This window comes from Pseudophryne corroboree, chromosome 1 (genome assembly GCF_028390025.1).
Source record: "Pseudophryne corroboree isolate aPseCor3 chromosome 1, aPseCor3.hap2, whole genome shotgun sequence".
Taxonomy (NCBI): Eukaryota; Metazoa; Chordata; class Amphibia; order Anura; family Myobatrachidae; genus Pseudophryne; species Pseudophryne corroboree.
The window spans coordinates 1,078,169,843-1,078,188,992 of NC_086444.1; the positions used below are offsets into that span (position 1 = coordinate 1,078,169,843).

Below are 19,150 nucleotides of genomic sequence, written 5' to 3' on the forward strand. Positions count from 1 at the left end.
TGGAAGAAAATTGACAGGGCCGAAATCTGAACCTTAATGGACCCCAATTTCAGGCCCATAGACACTCCTGTTTGCAGGAAATGTAGGAATAGACCCAGTTGAATTTCCTCCGTCGGGCCTTACTGGCCTCGCACTACGCAACATATTTTCGCCAACTGCGGTGATAATGTTTTTGCGGTTACATCCTTCCTGGCTTTAGATCAGGATATGGATGACTTCATCCGGAATGCCTTTTTTCCTTCAGGATCCGGTGTTCAACCGGCATGCCGTCAAACGCAGCCGCGGTAAGTCTTGGAACAGACAGGGTCCTTGCTGGAGCAGGTCCCTTCTTAGAGGTAGAGGCCACGGATCCTCCGTGAGCATCTCTGGAAGTTCCGGTTACCAAGTCCTTCTTGGCCAATCCGGAGCCACGAATATAGTGCTTTCTCCTCTCCATCTTATCAATCTCAGTACCTTGGGTATGAGAGGCAGAGGAGGGAACACATACACTGACTGGTACACCCACGGTGTTACCAGAGCGTCTACAACTATTGCCTGAGGGTCTCTTGACCTGGCGCAATACCTGTCGAGTTTTTTAATCATGTGGACGACTTCTGGGTGAAGTCCCCACTCTCCCGGGTGGAGGTCGTGCTGAGGAAGTCTGCTTCCCAGTTGTCCACTCCCGGAATGAATACTGTTGACAGTGCTATAACATGATTTTCCGCCCAGCGAAGAATCCCTGCAGCTTCTGCCATTGCCCTCCTGCTTCTTGTCCCACCCTGTCTGTTTACGTGGGTGACTGCCATGATGTTGTCCGACTTGATCAACACCGGCTGACCTTGAAGCAGAGGTCTTGCTAAGCTTAGAGCATTGTAAATGGCCCTTAGCTTCAGGATATTTATGTGAAGTGATGTATCCAGGCTTGACCCTAAGCCCTGGATATTCCTTCCCTGTGTGACTGCTCCCCAGCCTCGCAGGCTGGCATCCGTGGTCACCAGGACCCAGTCCTGAATGCCGAATCTGCGGCCCTCTAGAAGATGAGCACTCTGCAACCACCACAGGATGGATACCCTTGTCCTTGGTGACAGGGTTATCCGCTGATGCATCTGAAAATGCGACCCGGACCATTTGTCCAGTAGGTTCCACTGGAAAGTTCTTGCGTGGAATCTAACGAATGGGATTGCTTCGTAGGAAGCCACCATTTTTACCCAGAACCCTTGTGCATTGATGCACTGAGACTTGGTTCGGTTTTAGGAGGTTCCTGACTAGCTCGGATAACTCCCTGGCTTTCTCTTCCGGGAGAAACACCTTTTTTCTGGACTGTGTCCAGGATCATCCCTAGGAAACAGAAGACAAGTCGTCGGAACCAGCTGCGATTTTGGAATATTGAGAATCCAATCGTGCTGCCGCAACACTACCTGAGATAGTGCTACACCGACTTCCAACTGTTCCCTGGATCTTACCCTTATCAGGGAATCGTCCAAGTAAGGGATAACTAAAATTCCCTTCCTTCGAAGGGATATCATTTCGGCCATTACCTTGGTAAAGACCCGGGGTGCCGTGGACCATCCCTACGGCAGCGTCTGAACTGATAGTGACAGTTCTGTACCATAACCTGAGGTACCCTTGGTGAGAAGGGTAAATTTTGACATGAAGGTACGCATCCTTGATGTCCCGAGACCTCATGTAGTCCCCTTCTTCCAGGTTCGCAATCACTGCTCTGAGTGACTCAATCTTGAATTTGAACCTCTGTATGTAAGTGTTCAAAGATTTTAGATTTAGAATCGGTCTCACCGAGCCGTCTGGCTTCGGTACCACAATAGTGTGGAATAATACCCCGTTCCCTGTTGCAGGAGGGGTACCTTGATTATCACCTGCTGGGAATACAGCTTGTGAATGGCTTCCAAAACTGCCTCCCTGTCAGAGGGAGACGTCGGTAAAGCCGACTTTTGGAAACGGCGAGGGGGAGACGTCTCGAATTCCAATATGTACCCCTGAGATATTACCTGAAGGATCCAGGGGTCTACTTGCGAGTGAGCCCACTGCGCACTGAAATTCATTGAGAACGGGCCCCCACCGTGCCTGAGCTTGTAAGGCCCTAGCGTCATACTGAGGGCTTGGCAGAGGCGGGAAAGGGTTTCTGTTCCTGGGAACTGGCTAATCTCTTCAGCCTTTTTCCTCTCCCTCTGTCACGAGCAGAAAAGAGGAAACTTTTGTCCGCTTGCCAACAAAGGACTGCGCCTGATAATACGGCGTCTTATTTTGAGAGGCGACCTGGGGTACAAACGTGGATTTCCCAGTTGTTGCCGTGGCCACCAGGTCTAAAAGACCGACCCCAAATGTCCCCTTTCAAAGGCAATACTTCCAAATGCCGTTTGGAATCCGCATCACCTGACCATTTTACTGGTAGAATTGGACAACGCACTTATACTTGATGCCAGTCGGCAAATATTCCGCTGTGCATCATGCATATATAGAAATGCATCTTTTAAATGCTCTATAGGCAATAATATACTATCCTTATCTAGGATATCAATATTTCCAGTCAGGGAATCCGACCATGCCAACCCAGCACTGCACCTCCAGGCTGAGGCGATTGCTGGTCGCAGTATAACACCAGTATGTGTGTGAATACATTTTTGGATACCCTCCTGCTTTCTATCAGCAGGATCCTTAAGGGCAGCCATCTCATGAGAGGGTAGAGCCCTTGTTCTTACAAGCGTGTGAGCGCCTTATCCCCCCTAGGGGGTGTTTCCCAACGCACCCTAACCTCTGGCGGGAAAGGGTATACAGCCAATACTTTTTAAGAAATTATCAATTGTTATCGGGGGGAAACCCACGCATCATCACACACCTCATTTTATTTCTCAGATTCAGGAAAACTACAGGTAGTTTTTCCCTCACCGAACATAATACCCCTTTTTGGTGGTACTCGTATTATCAGAAATGTATAAAACATTTTCCATTGTCTCAATCATGTAACGTGTGGCCCTACTGGAAATCACGGTTGTCTCTTCACCGTCGACACAGGAGTCAGTATCCGTGTCGGCGTCTGTATCTGCCATCTGAGGTAACGGGCGCTTTAGAGCCCCTGACGGCCTATGAGATGTCTGGACAGGCACAAGCTGAGTAGCCGGCTGTCTCATGTCAACCACTGTTTTTTTATACAGAGCTGACACTGTCACGTAATTTTCAACAGTACATCCACTCAGGTGTCGACCCCCTAGGGGGTGACATCACTGTTACAGACACTCTGCTCCGTCTCCACATCATTTTTCTCCTCATACATGTCGACACAAACGTACCGACACACAGCACACACACAGGGAATGCTCTGATAGAGGACAGGACCCCACTAGCCCTTTGGGGAGACAGAGGGAGAGTATGCCAGCACACACCAGAGCGCTATATATATATACAGGGATAACCTTATATAAGTGTTTTTCCCCTTATAGCTGCTGTATGTTTTAATACTGCGCCTAATTAGTGCCCCCCTCTCTTTTTTTAACCCTTTCTGTAGTGTAGTGACTGCAGGGAAGAGCCAGGGAGCTTCCCTCCAACTGAGCTGTGAGGGAAAACGGCGCCAGTGTGCTGAGGAGATAGGCTCCGCCCCCTTTTCGGCGGCCTTATCTCCCGTTTTTCTGTATATTCTGGCAGGGGTTAAATGCATCCATATAGCCTAGGAGCTATATGTGATGTATTTTTTGCCATGTAAGGTATTTTTATCATGTTTTATTGCGTCTCAGGGCGCCCCCCCCCCCCCAGCGCCCTGCACCCTCAGTGACCGGAGTATGAAGTGTGCTGAGAGCAATGGCGCACAGCTGCAGTGCTGTGCGCTACCTTATTGAAGACAGGAACGTCTTCTGCCGCCGATTTTTCCGGACCTCTTCGCTCTTCTGGCTCTGTAAGGGGGCCGGCGGCGCGGCTCCGGGACCCATCCAGGCTGGGCCTGTGATCGTCCCTCTGGAGCTAATGTCCAGTAGCCAAGAAGCCCAATCCACTCTGCACGCAGGTGAGTTCGCTTCTTCTCCCCTTAGTCCCTCGTTGCAGTGAGCCTGTTGCCAGCAGGTCTCACTGAAAATAACAAACCTAAACTAAAACTTTCACTAAGAAGCTCAGGAGAGCCCCTAGTGTGCACCCTTCTCGTCGGGCACAGAAATCTAACTGAGGCTTGGAGGAGGGTCATAGGGGGAGGAGCCAGTGCACACCAGTTAGTCCTAAAGCTTTCTTTAGATGTGCCCAGTCTCCTGCGGAGCCGCTGTTCCCCAAGGTCCTTACGGAGTCCCCAGCATCCACTTAGGACGTTAGAGAAAAAGTGAAGTGCAGCATTCAAAAAGTAAAATGTGTTCAAATTCAAAAGTAAGATCCCCCACACAAGAAATTGTTCAAACAGACAAGAACACATCAAGGGGCCAAGTCAAACAAACATGAGAGGGGCAAGTTGCTGTTAAGTCATGGAAACACCAACTGCCTCCCAACTAGCTGCACGCATAGGCCAACCTCACCCTTGACTCATGGACTTTCTCATACGTCCTAGAGGATGCTGGGGACTCCAAAAGGACCATGGGGTATAGACAGGATCCGCAGGAGACATGGGCACACTATAAGACTTTGAATGGGCGTGAACTGGCTCCTCCCTCTATGCCCCTCCTCCAGACTTCAGTTAGACTCTGGACACACACTAGGGGAGCTCTCCTGAGTTTCTCTGAAAAGACTTTATGTTAGGTTTATTATTTTCAGGGAGACCTGCTGGCTACAGGCTCCCTGCATCGTGGGAGTGAGGGGAGAGAAGCAGACCTACTTCTTCTGAGTTCAAGGGCTCTGCTTCTTAGGCTACTGGACACCATTAGCTCCAGAGGGTCTGATCACTTGGTGCACCTAGCTGCTCGTTCCCGAAGCCGCACCGTCACCCCCCTCACAAAGCCAGAAGAAAGAAGCCGGGTGAGTATTAGAAGAACAAGACTTCATTGAAGGCAGAAGACTTCAGAGTCTCGGAGGTAACACACAGTGGTCGCGCTGCGCGCCATTGCTCCCACACACAAGCGGCACTACAAGGGTGCAGGGGGGCGCCCTGGGCAGCAATATACCTCATAGAATAAGCCTGGCAAAGATGTATACAGTGCATAGGCACTGTATACGGACCCCCGCCAGTATAAAAATTTTAAATGATAGCGGGGCTGAAGCGCGCCGAGAAGGGGGCGTGGCTTAGTCCTCACAACTCTATACAGCGCCATTTTCTCCTCACATAGATGCTGGGCCCGCCATAACACTGTTATACACCTAACAGTGTGAAATGAGGGGGGGCACAGATATTTAGTGCAATATAGGTTTAACCATGAAGCACTATAGATATGTATATATAATGAGCGTGTGTACAAGGAGTTGGTTAGAGTTTCTGTGTTTTCTCTGTCAGAAATCTGCCCATTTTAGCAATGTTGGTGGGTGTTTGGTACACGTGTGTCGACATGTGTGAGTGCTCTACCACAAACAGATATGGGAATCCCTCTGTTGGCATTGCCGACTCCGGATGGTACTTGATTCATGAGATTAAGCATGTCAGTAGTTGTAAGCTTTTCCAAAGTAAACACTGTTTGGGGAACACAGACGTAGGTGGGTGACCCTGTCGGCACCAACTATTAGGACTGGGTGTAAAATAATTTTAATAAACCTATACCTGTATGTGTATATATGTATGGTACGTTTGCAGTGAGCTGTAGCTCGAGCACAGACATGGTAGTATTTGTGGGAATTCCTAGTGAAATTAGGTATATGTTTCCCTCAGACCCCTCGGGGTCACAAAAATGTTGTTTTGCCCAGTTACTACTCCCTGTTGTCGACACGAATACTATGTTCTATGTCGGCCATAATATTTCCTGATTAGATCCACAACATTGGCATTCTGTACATGTTCATACACATTCAGAACACATTAATGTCACTAGGGACCCTGATGTTCCTGACAGATTGTGTGTGTGTATATATATATATATATATATATATATATATATATATATATATATATATATATATATATATATATATATATATATAGATGTGTGTATATATGTGTATTTAAATGTGTACATTTATATTTCAATTTATTATGAATGCTGAAGTAACGTTATTCCTTCTCATGTGCTGGTCGCTCTGTTGATGAAGCTATAGGTCAGCCGTGACAAGATGGTCTCAAATCCTCACGAGGAGTCCGAGTGTTTATTCTTCTACCGCCATGGATAGAATAAAGTGAATGTCAACCCCTGGTCTGCACGGGGCCCTGTCACAAAGGATCGTATACAGGAAGCTAAGTGATATTTTAATTATATGCTTTGATGATATTTGCATTACATGCACATGGGGGAGTGCTTGTATTCAGAAATGGTTGGTTACCTTGTTATCCGATATAATTACCCTGGGGAGAAATTGGATATTCCTTGGGTCTTATCTAGAACATTGCAGCTTGCTGCCGTGCGACTACAAGAGGTATGCACCGACTCCGAGAAATACTGGAGTATCTTCCCTATGAAGGGATAATCTGGTTTGGGGCTGACTTGGTTAAGTTGATCTCGGCAGATACCACTGGTAAGTCTACCTTTCTTGTGCTATGTTCCATCACAACGGTTGGTGACGCATTTTTCGTGGGATGCAGTCATTTTGACCGGTTGGATACCGTTTTTATTCCCCTTCATTGTAGGTAGAGGGAGGTGAAAGGTAAGAGGTCTGCAGCCTTTTCAAATTCGCAGAACCTGATATCGTCCTCTGTTTCTACCACATCCACCGCAGGTCGCTGGGTCTATCTTGCTGGAGCCCACACTGGTGGGAACTCGTCTAATACTCTTCAGTCAGTCCTGGAATGACTTGACACAGTGAGTTAAGAATAGGGTCCAAAGGGGGGACATACTGGAATTTCCAGATGATTCCACTCACTGAATTTTCAAAAAGATCTTACCGATTCTCCTCTGGAGAGGTAGTATGCGACGCCATACAAGAGTTGGGTCAGGATCAGGACATTGTCCTGCTGTCCCGGTCACAAAAAAAAGGAAGGAAAAAAAAAAAAAAAAAGATGTTCTTCGAGCTTTTTCGTGCTGCTGACGCAGAGGACGGAGTTGGGAATAAGAGTAAATACTGATCTGTTAAGAGATTGTTTTTTCCTGTGGAAAGAGATCTGATGATCCAGAGTCGGATCAGATTTGCAACAGTGTAAACCAGTCGATACGTTCCGTTGATGCAGAAGATGGTTGCGGCCTACGAGGCCATTCGGTGAGCAGGTCAAATGCCAGAGTTGTTTTTGCGGGACCAGTTGGACATGTGGTCCGGGTCTTACCTGCACATGCACCGGAAAATAATCCGATTTTCCAGAACCAGAATATATCTCCTGTGGTGGCTTCACAGTTCTCATCTCCTAGAGAGACGAAGGTTCTGGATCCAGGATTAGATCCTGGTGTCCATGGATACAAGTCTCCAAGGCTGGGAAGCAGTCTTTCCAGGGGGATAGGTCAAGCTGGGAAGCTTGTCTGCAATAAGCTTTCTTGAATTAAGCGCTATTTACAACGGAACATCTTCTTCGTGTTCTGCCCGTCTTAATTCTGTCGGACGACTAAACGGCAGTGGCGTAAGTAAGCCGCTAGGGTGGAACGAGGAGCAAAGCGGAAATGGTAGAAGCCGAAAAAGTTTCCGATGAGCGGAAAGGCATATAAACGCTCTATTAGAGGTCGTCGTTCCGGGTGAAGACAACGGAGAAGTAGACTTCCTCAGCAGACACGATCTCCATCCAGGAGAGTGGGGTCTTCATCAAGAAGTTTTCACAGAAGTGACAAGTCTTTGGGGAATTCCTCGATTAGACAGGTTGGCGTCTCGCCTCAACAAGAAACTTCAGGGATATTGTTCCAGGTCAAGGGACACTCAAGCTATAGCAGTGGATGCCCTCGTGACGCCTTGGGTGTTTCAGTTGGTCTATGTGTTCCCTCCACCTTCACTCTTTCCGAAGGTTATAAACGTAAGAAAAACAAAGGTTCAGGCGTTTCTCGTTATTCCGGTCTAGCCAAGGAGGGCTTGGTATCCAGATCTTCAAGACTTACTCATAGAAGATCCCTGGCCTCTTCCTCTACGAGAGGACCTATTACAGCAAGGACCGTGCGTGTATCAAGACTTACCGCGGCTGCGTTTTTGACGGCTTGGCGGTTCAACGCCATATCCTAGCCCGAAAGGGTATTGCCGGTGAAGTCATTCCCACATTGCTTCAGGCTGGGGAAGAAGTAGCGTTACCACCGTATTTGGAGGAAGTATGTGTCTTGGTGTGAATCCAATAAGGCTCCTGCGGAGCAATTTCAGCTGGGTCGTTTTTTCTCCATTTTTTGCAAGCAGGTGTGGATGCAGGCCTAAAGTTAGGCTCCATTAAAGAATTGGCCACCTTTCCAGAAGTTCGGACTTTCGTGAAAGGAGTGCTGCACATCCAACCTCTATTTGTGCCCCAGTGGCACCATGGGACCTTAACGTGGTTGCCACGTTTCTTATGTCACACTGGTTGGAACCTTTATGAAAGGTTGGGTAAAAATTTCTCACTTGGAAAGTCGTCATGCTATTGGCCTTGGCGTCCACAAGGCGGGTGTCGGAATTGGCGGCTTTGTCTCACAAGAGCCCCTATTTGATCTTCCATGTGGATAGAGCGGAATTGAGAACTCGTAAACAATTTCTGCCAAAAGTGGTTTCTGCGTTTCACAGGAACCAACCTATTGTGGTGCCTGGGGCTACTTAAGCCTTGGCCGATTCAAAGTCTCTCAATGTAGTCAGAGCTTTGAATATTTATGTCGCCAGAACGGCTCAGATTGGGGAAACAGAGGCTCTGTTTATCCTGTATGCTCCCAACAAAATTGGGGTTCCTGCTTCTAAGCAGTCTGTGGCGCGCTGGATCTGTGAGACGATTCGGCATGCTCATTCTACGGCTGGATTGCCGGTACCGAAGTCGGTGAAGACCCATTTTACCAGGAAGGTGGGCTCTTCTTGGGGCAGATGCCCAAGGAGTCTCGGCAGTTCAACTTTGCCGAGCAGCTACTTGGTCGGGTTCAAATACTTTTGCTAAGTTCTGCGAGTTTGATAGCCTGGCTGATGGGGACCTCTTGTTTGCTCAATCAGTGCTGCAGAGTCGTCCGCACTCTCCCGCCCGGTCTGGAGCTTTGGTATAAACCCCATGGTCCTTTTGGAGTCCCCAGCATCCTCTAGGACGTATGAGAAAATAGGATTTTAATACCTACCGGTAAATCCTTTTCTCTTAGTCCGTAGAGGATGCTGGGTGCCCGTCCCAGTGCGGACTGTATCTGCAGCTCTTGGTTGTCGTTACACTCATGTGATGTTTCTTTTCAGTCAGGTCTGTTGCTGCTGTTATTAATGCCATGGCATGCGGTATGTGATTACTGGTCATGTTACACACATGTTGCGTTACATTTTCGGTCAGCATATTGCTGTATGTTTTTTCCATGCCGTCAGCTGGTGTTCTATTGAATGCCACGTTCTGCGGCATGTTTGAGGTGTGAACTGGTATGACACTCACCATGTTTAAACAATAAATTCTTTCCTCGAAATGTCCGTCTCCCTGGGCACAGTTTTCTAACTGAAGTCTGGAGGAGGGGCATAGAGGGAGGAGCCAGTTCACACACATTCAAAGTCTTATAGTGTGCCCATGTCTCCTGCGGATCCCGTCTATACCCCATGGTCCTTTTGGAGTCCCCAGCATCCTCTACGGACTAAGAGAAAAGGATTTACCGGTAGGTATTAAAATCCTATTTTTGTACGCAAGCATATGGGGCTGCAAACAACACTCAGCGAGCCCAGAAGTAGCATAAGTGTGCCATAGAAGCGACTGAATCCTGCCTGATGAATTAAACCCCATAAAAGTGAGTGTTTGAGCGCATCACGCCTACTTACCTACCACTATGGATTAAGTGTATATCAACATAATACACACATCTGCACTAAACTAGCCAGTTTTTTTTAAATACCTTCAACATGGCACTAATAATGAAATACTAAGTTAAGTAATTTACAATTACTTTGAATCTTTTATTTCTATAATTTTAAAATATAAAAAAAAAGTAAACTGAGAAGACGGCTATTCAGCGAGCAATGGAATAAGTCACAGCACAAATACAGGATTGCATTCCATGAGTAATTATAACAGACACCTGTAAGAAAGCATAGCCTAAGGATTAAAAATGTCCCATATGTGATACTGTAGAAGTAAATAAGTAGATGTAATGATGAATTTAATATCAATGTATAATTTTCCTTCAAAATCTCTATCAACAGGAAATATAATGGGTATAATAAGTGCAGTGTAGACTTTTCCAAGCACTGCAACTACAAATGAGCATCTCCAACAAATCAATATGCGTGATTTATAGCTTCATTATTAAGCAATATCTCAGGTCATTACCCTGAACTTTTATTAGAGGAGAAATAGCAATACATTAGACATTTCATTTGTGGCTCTAATAGTCTACAGTATCAGTGTTAGGAGCTTTTCAGAAGTAATCCACTGCTAAAGTACAGCGTAATTACCGGATAAAAGCAGCTGCTACTCCAAGGGAGGACCCACAATCTTCACATCTGATAAATCCGATACATGTGCAAGAACATCTTCAGCCTAAAGGAGTGTTCTGGCCCATACAAAGGCAAGGGCTACCAGGTGGCCACAATGGGAGCTCTGGGAATATATTATCTAAAATCCCTTAGGTCAAATATAATACAGATGTGTCATCCTACACCTTTGCTGCAGTCACGCCAAATAGTTCCGCGCCAGGTCCTGCGAGAATCTTCTAGCGTCAGATGTCTATTTTGCTTCTTGTTGCCGAAAATGTGTCTTAATCGCAATGCAATGCATCTAGTATACACAACGGGGAGACTGTGCTGATTAATTTGATATAAGATACTTATACACTGTATCTGTGTGCGTAGGAGTCTCTGAATCTGCATACAAAGTGATACAAGTTCAGTCACACACAATATACAAGTGTCATATCAAATGAATCAGCACAGACTCCTTGTGCATCCTAGTCACTTAGCTTTGCGACCAAGATGCACTTTCTGCAAAAAAAAGAAGGCAGACCGTAGCAGAGTTGTATGGGACCTGGCTGCTCGCTCACACCAGACATCTAGCACTGCATGGTGTATTGAGGCTGCAGAACAAATAAGAATATATTTTTAGATTTTTTTTTCCCATTTTTATTACTATTATAATATTTATTACTATTATAAGTATTAAGGCAACTAGTTTTGCTCAGTCATCAGAATGTGGGCAGCGTGATCCTGACTGTATAATGCTAACATGATACTAATGCCATTTAAAACAGTGTTGGAATTACAGCTTTAAACATGATGGTAAGGCATTATGTTTAAAGCCTTAAAATGCTTATGTTTAAAGTGTTAAATGCCTTAAATTGTTAAAATGCCTTAATTAAACATTAGTACGGCATCTGCATTATGCTGCTTTCCAAATGGTAACAGTCGACAAAGTAAGTACTACCTGAGTTTTTTTGTTTTCTTTTTACAGTTTATGCACAGATGAAATTATTGAATCATTATTATTAAATTTGGAAAAGTATGACAGCTTTTACTTATTTTCAAATGAAACAATTTAACAAATCTGTCATCTTTAATAATCCTACTTACAACACTGCTAATGTACCTTTAAACAGTCAAAAATACGGTCAAACTAAGATTACACTATAAAATTATATATGGTGTGTTCTTAGCACAGATAATGTGAACGTGATGTCATTATACATGTACATTTGTGTGATGAACAAAAAACGGGCAATACTCTAGGAATTTCTATTACATAGTGAAGGAAGACGTTGCGTTATAGTGCTGCCTAGAGCACTAAACTGCATAGAAAACAACAGAAAATGAATGTCACAGTGCTATAGTCTGAGATCTGAAAAACATGATTTGTAACTTATAAATGGAGGACAAATACAAGTATCATGAAAAATATAACTGAATGATCTTTAGAAGTAAGCATGAAAGAAAAGAAAATCTGGTGAAGAGCATCAGGATTTCTCAGCATTATTTTTACAGCTTTTCTAACATATATAATTATAATGTACAGCGTTTTTTCCCAAGGTCAAGAGATTTCTCACAAATATACAGATGTTTTGCAAAGGTATTCAACCCCTTAAAAAGTCAGATGTGTCTGTATTACAAATGACACAGATTATTCCTGCTCAGGATATTTATTGCTTACTGCTAGCCTCTTAAAGTCAATTTTCAAAGTCCTAATTCATCTGCAGATATTTTTCTTGTTATTAATTGTTGCATAAGTATTCAACCCCTGCAACTAGAACTTGGTAGAAAAACCTTTTGCTGCAGTCACAGCCTTAGGTTTACTGGGGTACAGCAAGTTTCCACCAGGACTGCTCACTGTTTGGGAGTGATTTTTTGCCCATTCTTCTTTACAGATTTGCTCCAGATTGTTCAGGTTGGTTGGTTGGTTGGTTGGATGTTTGTGGACTGAAATTTTTAAATAGCGCCACAAATTCTCAAATAGATTCAGATCTACTACAGATCTTGACTTGGCCATTGTAGAGCATTCACCTTTTTGGTCTTCAACTAAAAAATGCTTGGACCTTGTGTAATGGATCATAGCTCCGTTGAAAGGTGAACTCTCTCCAAAGCTTACTTTTTTTCTAGCAGACTGAAGCAGGTTGTTTTGCAGTATCTTCAGTTATTTTGCACCATCCGTTGATTCTTCAAGTTTAAAAAGATGAACAGTCCCAGGTGAGGAAAAGCATCTCCATACTTCATTGTTGTGATGGTGTTTACTGAGGAATAGGTAACGTTAGGTCTGTGTCACAAACAGGGTTTTGAATTGGGCTCAAAAAGCTCCATTTGGTCTCATCTGGCTACAAATAATTATTCCATATTTTGGCTGGGTAACTCGAATGGTTTCTGGCAAATTCCAGACACCCTTTCATGTGGTTTTTCTTCAGTAATGGTTTCCGTCAAGCCACCCTCCCATACAGGCCAATTGTATGCAGGGCTCTTGATATGGTTGAGTGCTGCACCTCACTCCAGTCTCAGCCATTGAACTCTGCAGCTCCTGCATAGCGATGATAGTTGCCTGTCTGTGCCTTCCCTCACAAGTGTCCTTCTTGTGCCAATGCTTGACTTTGGGAGGAACTTCTTTGTCTAGGCAGTGCCTTGACGGTATGATGCAGCTTACATTTCCTCACAATTAATGCAACAATAAGAGTCACTTTTGCAACTTGGATAAATTGCCCCTTTTACCCATTACAGCAACAAGCGATATGTGTGCAGGCGGCCTATAGTACACCTTACATACCCACCAAGCCAGCACATGACACATGACAAACTTCATGGGCTACGCGTTACCGACGTCAAATGTAGGAGGTGGGTCGAATAATGTGACTCGACTGTGTATCTTTCGTCTGTGTAAACTTGGAGCTTCCACAGCACAGAGGTTGAAAACTTAACCGAAGAAACAAGCACCACATACAAACAGCATTTTTCAGTTTTTCTTTTAAAAATAAATAAATGTGCAAACAAATAATGAACAATAATTTTGTAAATTTACATTAAGAGCCTACTGATTCTAAATAAGTATCAACAACAGATCATGTTTTGTGGCTGCCTAATCATGTATAGGTGAGTTCATCTATTTTTCTCGGTCAGAAAATATCCCATCTGCTTCCATAATACAGACATGCTCAAATTATGGCCTGTTGGGAAAACTTGAGGGCTGAGGTTGGAAACCACTGCTGTAGATTATATGTTTTCCTTTGATTACTTTTCTAGCACATGCAAGAGCGAATTAACCTTATACACATACTTCCAAGATGCTGACAGCACAGTGCCATCATGCATGGTACAGCCAAAACACAAGGCATGATGGGACATTTATGCAAATTTATGAAAAGACGGTATAGACATTGAGGACCAATCAGATCTCTACTTTCTTCTTCCTACTAACTACACCAGTCTGATTCGGACCTATTTTGGAAACACAACATGCTTCTTTGCTCTTAATGAGTCTAGACACGCGCAGACCATACAAGAAGGAGAAACACATTTACAGCAGGAAGCAAAACAAATAAATTTTAAGAATGCCATGTATTATGAGCAGAGATATCATCTTTATTGCATTATGTATGAGCTGGTTCTAATAAGCAAATTCATACCTTGGTATGTCCTAGAAAGTCCTTGTATTCTTTTAAAAGTTTCTGGTTTTTAAATACATCTAAATCAAGAAGAAAAACAAAGATAAATTCATCAACCACTTTATTCTACAGTACATGTAATAATGTACAGTAGTGTATCCATGACGGAGAAGGATCTTTAACATCTGTATTCAGAAATATGGGCTCACCCGTCATTCCCATTCTTAAGTTATTTCAGAGTTTCCCAAACTCCACTAGTTCAGATGTGCCCTCTTACAGCTTTGCTTGGTGCACTACAAGTCGCGTTACACAACGCGTGAGTGCCGTGTGACTCTGTAGCACAGAGCGTCTTTTTTTGCGTTTTACCCGCGAAAATGCGTCTTAATTAAATAGGACGCAGGATCAGCTTCTGCTAATTAAAATTATATGCAGCATGCCTATATTCTGTGTGTGACTGCGGCTTTATTTGTATACAAATGCTATGCTTTTCCATGAAAACACTGTGGCGTTGCTTTTTGGATGCAGATAGAGTCGCAATTACACACAGAGTATAGGCATGATGCATATCACTTTAATCAGCAGAAGCTGGCAATGCGTCCTATTACATTAATTTGCGCTACTTCAAGGGCTGTTTAGTGTGACTGCAGCAAGGATGTTAGGTGAACCCTCCCATGGGCTGGTGAACTTTGAGAAAGTCACATGATCCGTGACGAAATGCGTCAGAACTCCTCCCCTTATCACGCTGGTTTCACTGCACGGCTCAAACAAACAGTCTCAACCACCCACTCTTTCAACACTGAAGCGGCTGCTCCATTTCATTCAGAAGCATACTAAGGCTCTGTCCCGCGGCATACACCGGCAAGCCTGCCACAGGTTTACCCTCCCCAACAAATACAGGAGTGGGCATCACATCGGACTTTACCGGAGGATGCTCTGGTTCACCAGTCCACGGGAGAGGTAATCAAATACCTGCTATTTACTTACCTGCACATTGCCGCGGCAGACATCAGTCATAGTGGAAAATCATTGCTATTCACCACTCGTATTGGGAGCTCCGCTGTTGAAACGGTTATTCAGGTACATGTGCACAAAGTAACACTGCTGAGATACTTTCCAACTATTGTTACACCTTTGCAAATAACGCTTGCTACAATTGCCATATAGACATTATTCAGCTTGGCTCCACACTGAGCCCGTTCATGCTCATTAGCTGATAACTACGGCTCCTAAGCTCTAAGGATTTGCACCTGTTTAGTGTTTATAACGGCACATTTATAAATTGTGGTAATTCAGTGAACCAGCAAACGACAATTTCCTTCTTTTAAAACCTTTAATTGTATGCGTCTTTTTATTCATGTGTATACTGTATGTTAACATGCTTTATCATCGAATTTATTAAATTCATATACTATATATATTTCTCTCTCTCTATTATATTATATTTAAATAAATGTGGACTAGACCTTATGCTCTTAGTTATCGAGGAGGCTGGAAAGGAACTAAGAGCTGTACGATCAAAGATTGAAACTTTTAAGAATAACTTTCAGTCCGACCTACAGAACCCCAGCTATGAACAATGGTGGACCAAATTAAAGTCTCAGTGCGATGCTTATAAAAGAGACCTAATTCGCTTTAAAAAATCTAAACTGTCGGTGGTACAACAAGATTATGATGATAATCGTGTCTATCGATGGATTCTGGGGGGTGAACAATTCAACTGTTCAAGACGTCAAGGGAATCGCACTACATGGCGTGATCGACGTAAAGGCCCAAGACAGCAAGAAAATTCCTCTCAGAGTGATAGTGATTTTGGAATTATTGAGTCCGATGAACCATCTACATCAACACAACATCCCCCTTTAGGGGTTCAAACCCGATGCGGAGCTTCTCCCAAAGACCCCAAAGGACGCGGCGTGGCCGCCAAAACGAAAGGGAATTCAAAAGCAGCCAACAAAAAGAAAAGTTAATATTCAATCTTTCATCACGTCATTTATCACCTTTGGAAATTAAAGTCTTAAATAGAGGTTTATCTTTTGTGCCTACCACGGTTCACAATGATTTCGAGTGGCAAATTGACCTGCACCGCATGAATAGAGGCTTAAGACTTAAAGAACACTTTCAACATCAGAAACCTGACTCATCAATAGGTCCAATTGAGTCTTTTTGCAGGAGCAGAAGCCATTCCTCATTTGACCCCATTTCATATAATCCATCAATTAAATCATATACAAGAATGTTGGATGATTCTATGACAAAATATACCAAGGCCCAACCACGTATCCATTTCAATCTGTCACGCGCTGAACGTAAAGCATTTATTGATCTTAGCAAGGATCAAACCATCTGTATACGCCCAGCGGACAAAGGAGGGGGCATTGTACTACAGGACATATCCAAATATAAAGAGGAAATTTACAAACAACTATCTGATCCACTAATTTATAAAAAAATGTCACAGGATCCTTTATGTGAATTTCAGGAGGAACTTTCTAAGTTTCTACGCGAAAAAATTGATCAACGCTTATTGGATAAGAAGACATGTGACGCCCTTACTCAGAAATTTCCCATCACTCCTGTGATGTATACGATTCCGAAAATACACAAAGATGAATTAAACCCTCCCGGACGTCCAATAATTTCAGCGTGCGGATCTCTTTTTCAACCCATATCACAATTTTTGGACAAACTCATTCAACCCTTTATATGTCAGCGCCCTACCTATCTTAAGGATACCACGGCATTTTTGAACCTATTAAATACACAGGCAGACATCAGACCAAATTCCATCCTGTGTGTGATGGATGTAATTGGCCTATATACATGTATCCCCCACCATCAGGGGTTACGTGCTATGCAATCCTTCATTTCTGAGTATACTGATAATATTGGTATTGATGTACATATGTTTCTCCAACTTCTTGAAATGGTGCTAACGCATAATTACTTTCTGTTTGATGGATCCTATTATTTGCAGATGTCTGGTTGTGCGATGGGGTCCTCTGTGGCCCCATCGTACGCCAATGTTTTTATGTTCCAGGAGGAACAACTGTTGTTTTTTGAACAGCCAGGCTTTGCTGATAATGTTGGTCTATTTACTAGATATATAGACGATTTATTTATGATTTGGCATGGGGGTCCTTCCGCCTTTGAAAAGCTTATGATTACAATTAACCAATCCACTTCACCAGTGAAATTTACGTATAAATGGAGTTATACCAATATTGACTTTCTAGACGTGTCAGTATCTTTGATTAATGGTACAATTCAGACGTCGATTTTTTACAAACCAACAGACAGGAACACGTTGTTACAATCAGGAAGTCATCATCCACCACCACTTAAACGTGGTTTACCGTATTCACAAATGCTCAGAGCTGCCCGGATTACCAGTAGTTTGGCTGATTTGCCATCACAACTTGACTTCATTGTCAATAAATTCCGCAGCAGAGGTTACAGTCTATCAAGTCTGCTACAGACCAAGGAAAAAGTACTGAAGTTACCTAGAAGTGACTTATTAAAATCTAGAACTAAACCATCTAACAGTGACACGTTTACATGGGTTACCACCTTTGATACATCGAGTGCTGTTTTGCCTGTAGCAAGCCGTGCCTTATGGCCAATTATCTCCAGTGATAAGGACTTACCTGCTTTTCATAAACTTCGTCCCATGACTGGTTATCGACGAGGTCGTAATCTCCGTGATTACCTTGTCCATACGGATGTCACTGATCATGATTTGTTTAATTATTCTACAAAAAAACCGGGCTGCTACCGCTGTCCTTCATGTGTCACTTGTAGTTACATGGCAACAGGTTCAAGTATCAAACATCCTCACTCTGGTAAAGAATTTGACATTAGACATGTGGTAACTTGCACTACACGATATGTAGTGTACGTTATTATTTGTCCTTGCGGGCTTTATTACGTGGGCATGACAACGAGAACTTTTAAAGAACGGATGGCCCTCCATCGGTCCGCTATTAAGGCTGCTCTGGAGGGAAAACCTATGGAACAGCCCGTAGCGGCTCATTTCAGAAATAGAGGACACACTTTGGCTTCGCTACGCTATAAGATTATCGACCATGTCCCTCCACTTATACGTGGTGGTGACCGTCAGGGCATTCTCCTTAAAAAAGAGGCATCTTAGATTTTCAGACTTGGTACTGTGTCACCTATGGGTCTCAATGAGCGCATCACTTGGAATGCGTTTATATAATTTGTATATAACATCTGTCTGAATATGCCTCTTTAATGTGAATGAATTTTTTCTCTGCATGTTGTCTATAATTACTATGTGCACTTTGAAAGCACTTTTTGCTTGCAGTATCTATTCCTATTGCTGCTAATGCATATTAACTTTATTATATATGAGTTGTTTAATATTGTCATTATTATGTTCATGTCTCCTTGTACCACTGTAATTGGTGTGTATGTTTTTTTTCAGCTCCCACGCTGACGATCGGAGCGGGAGAGCGTCTAACGTTGGCATGACAACGCCGGGTAATGAGTGCGACGTACGTCATTCTGATGCGACGCACGCTATCCCGGACCACGCGACCCGTCTCTGACGCCCGCGGAGGGGGATCTCACCGGGATATAAGGTTTGTCTTTTTCATTATTTTGTATATACTGCTTCCTGAAGACGGGGATATACTCCCCGAAACGTTGAAGTAAACTGTTACTTTATTTACCAATCCGGGAGTGCCGTGCCTGCTTTCCAAAGATTGCACCTGTATTCATATACTACTTTGGTAAAGGCACACCGGTGGTTGTTATTGATGTATGGAGTGCCAGACCTACTTGGGACATATATATATAGCTATATATATTTCTCTCTCTCTATTATATATAGCGTAGACGTATCCCGCTGTGGATAATGAGAGTGCCGGGGTAACTGTCCAGGTATATATATGTGTGTGTGTATATATATATATATATACATATATATATATATATATATATATATATATATATGTATTTTCTCAGCTCTCCATTCACTTTAA

At 43.6% G+C, this 19,150-nt stretch overlaps 1 protein-coding gene across 1 annotated transcript in view; it reads right to left on the reverse strand.

Annotated features, from left to right (window-relative positions):
- The window catches only part of SLC30A9 (solute carrier family 30 member 9), a 218,272-nt gene that overhangs the window by 64,584 nt on the left and 134,538 nt on the right, over positions 1-19,150 (reverse strand). The window contains exon 7 of the mRNA XM_063921008.1: positions 14,169-14,227. Within this exon, the coding sequence (XP_063777078.1) occupies positions 14,169-14,227 (59 nt within the window). The remainder of the gene's footprint in view (positions 1-14,168; positions 14,228-19,150) is intronic.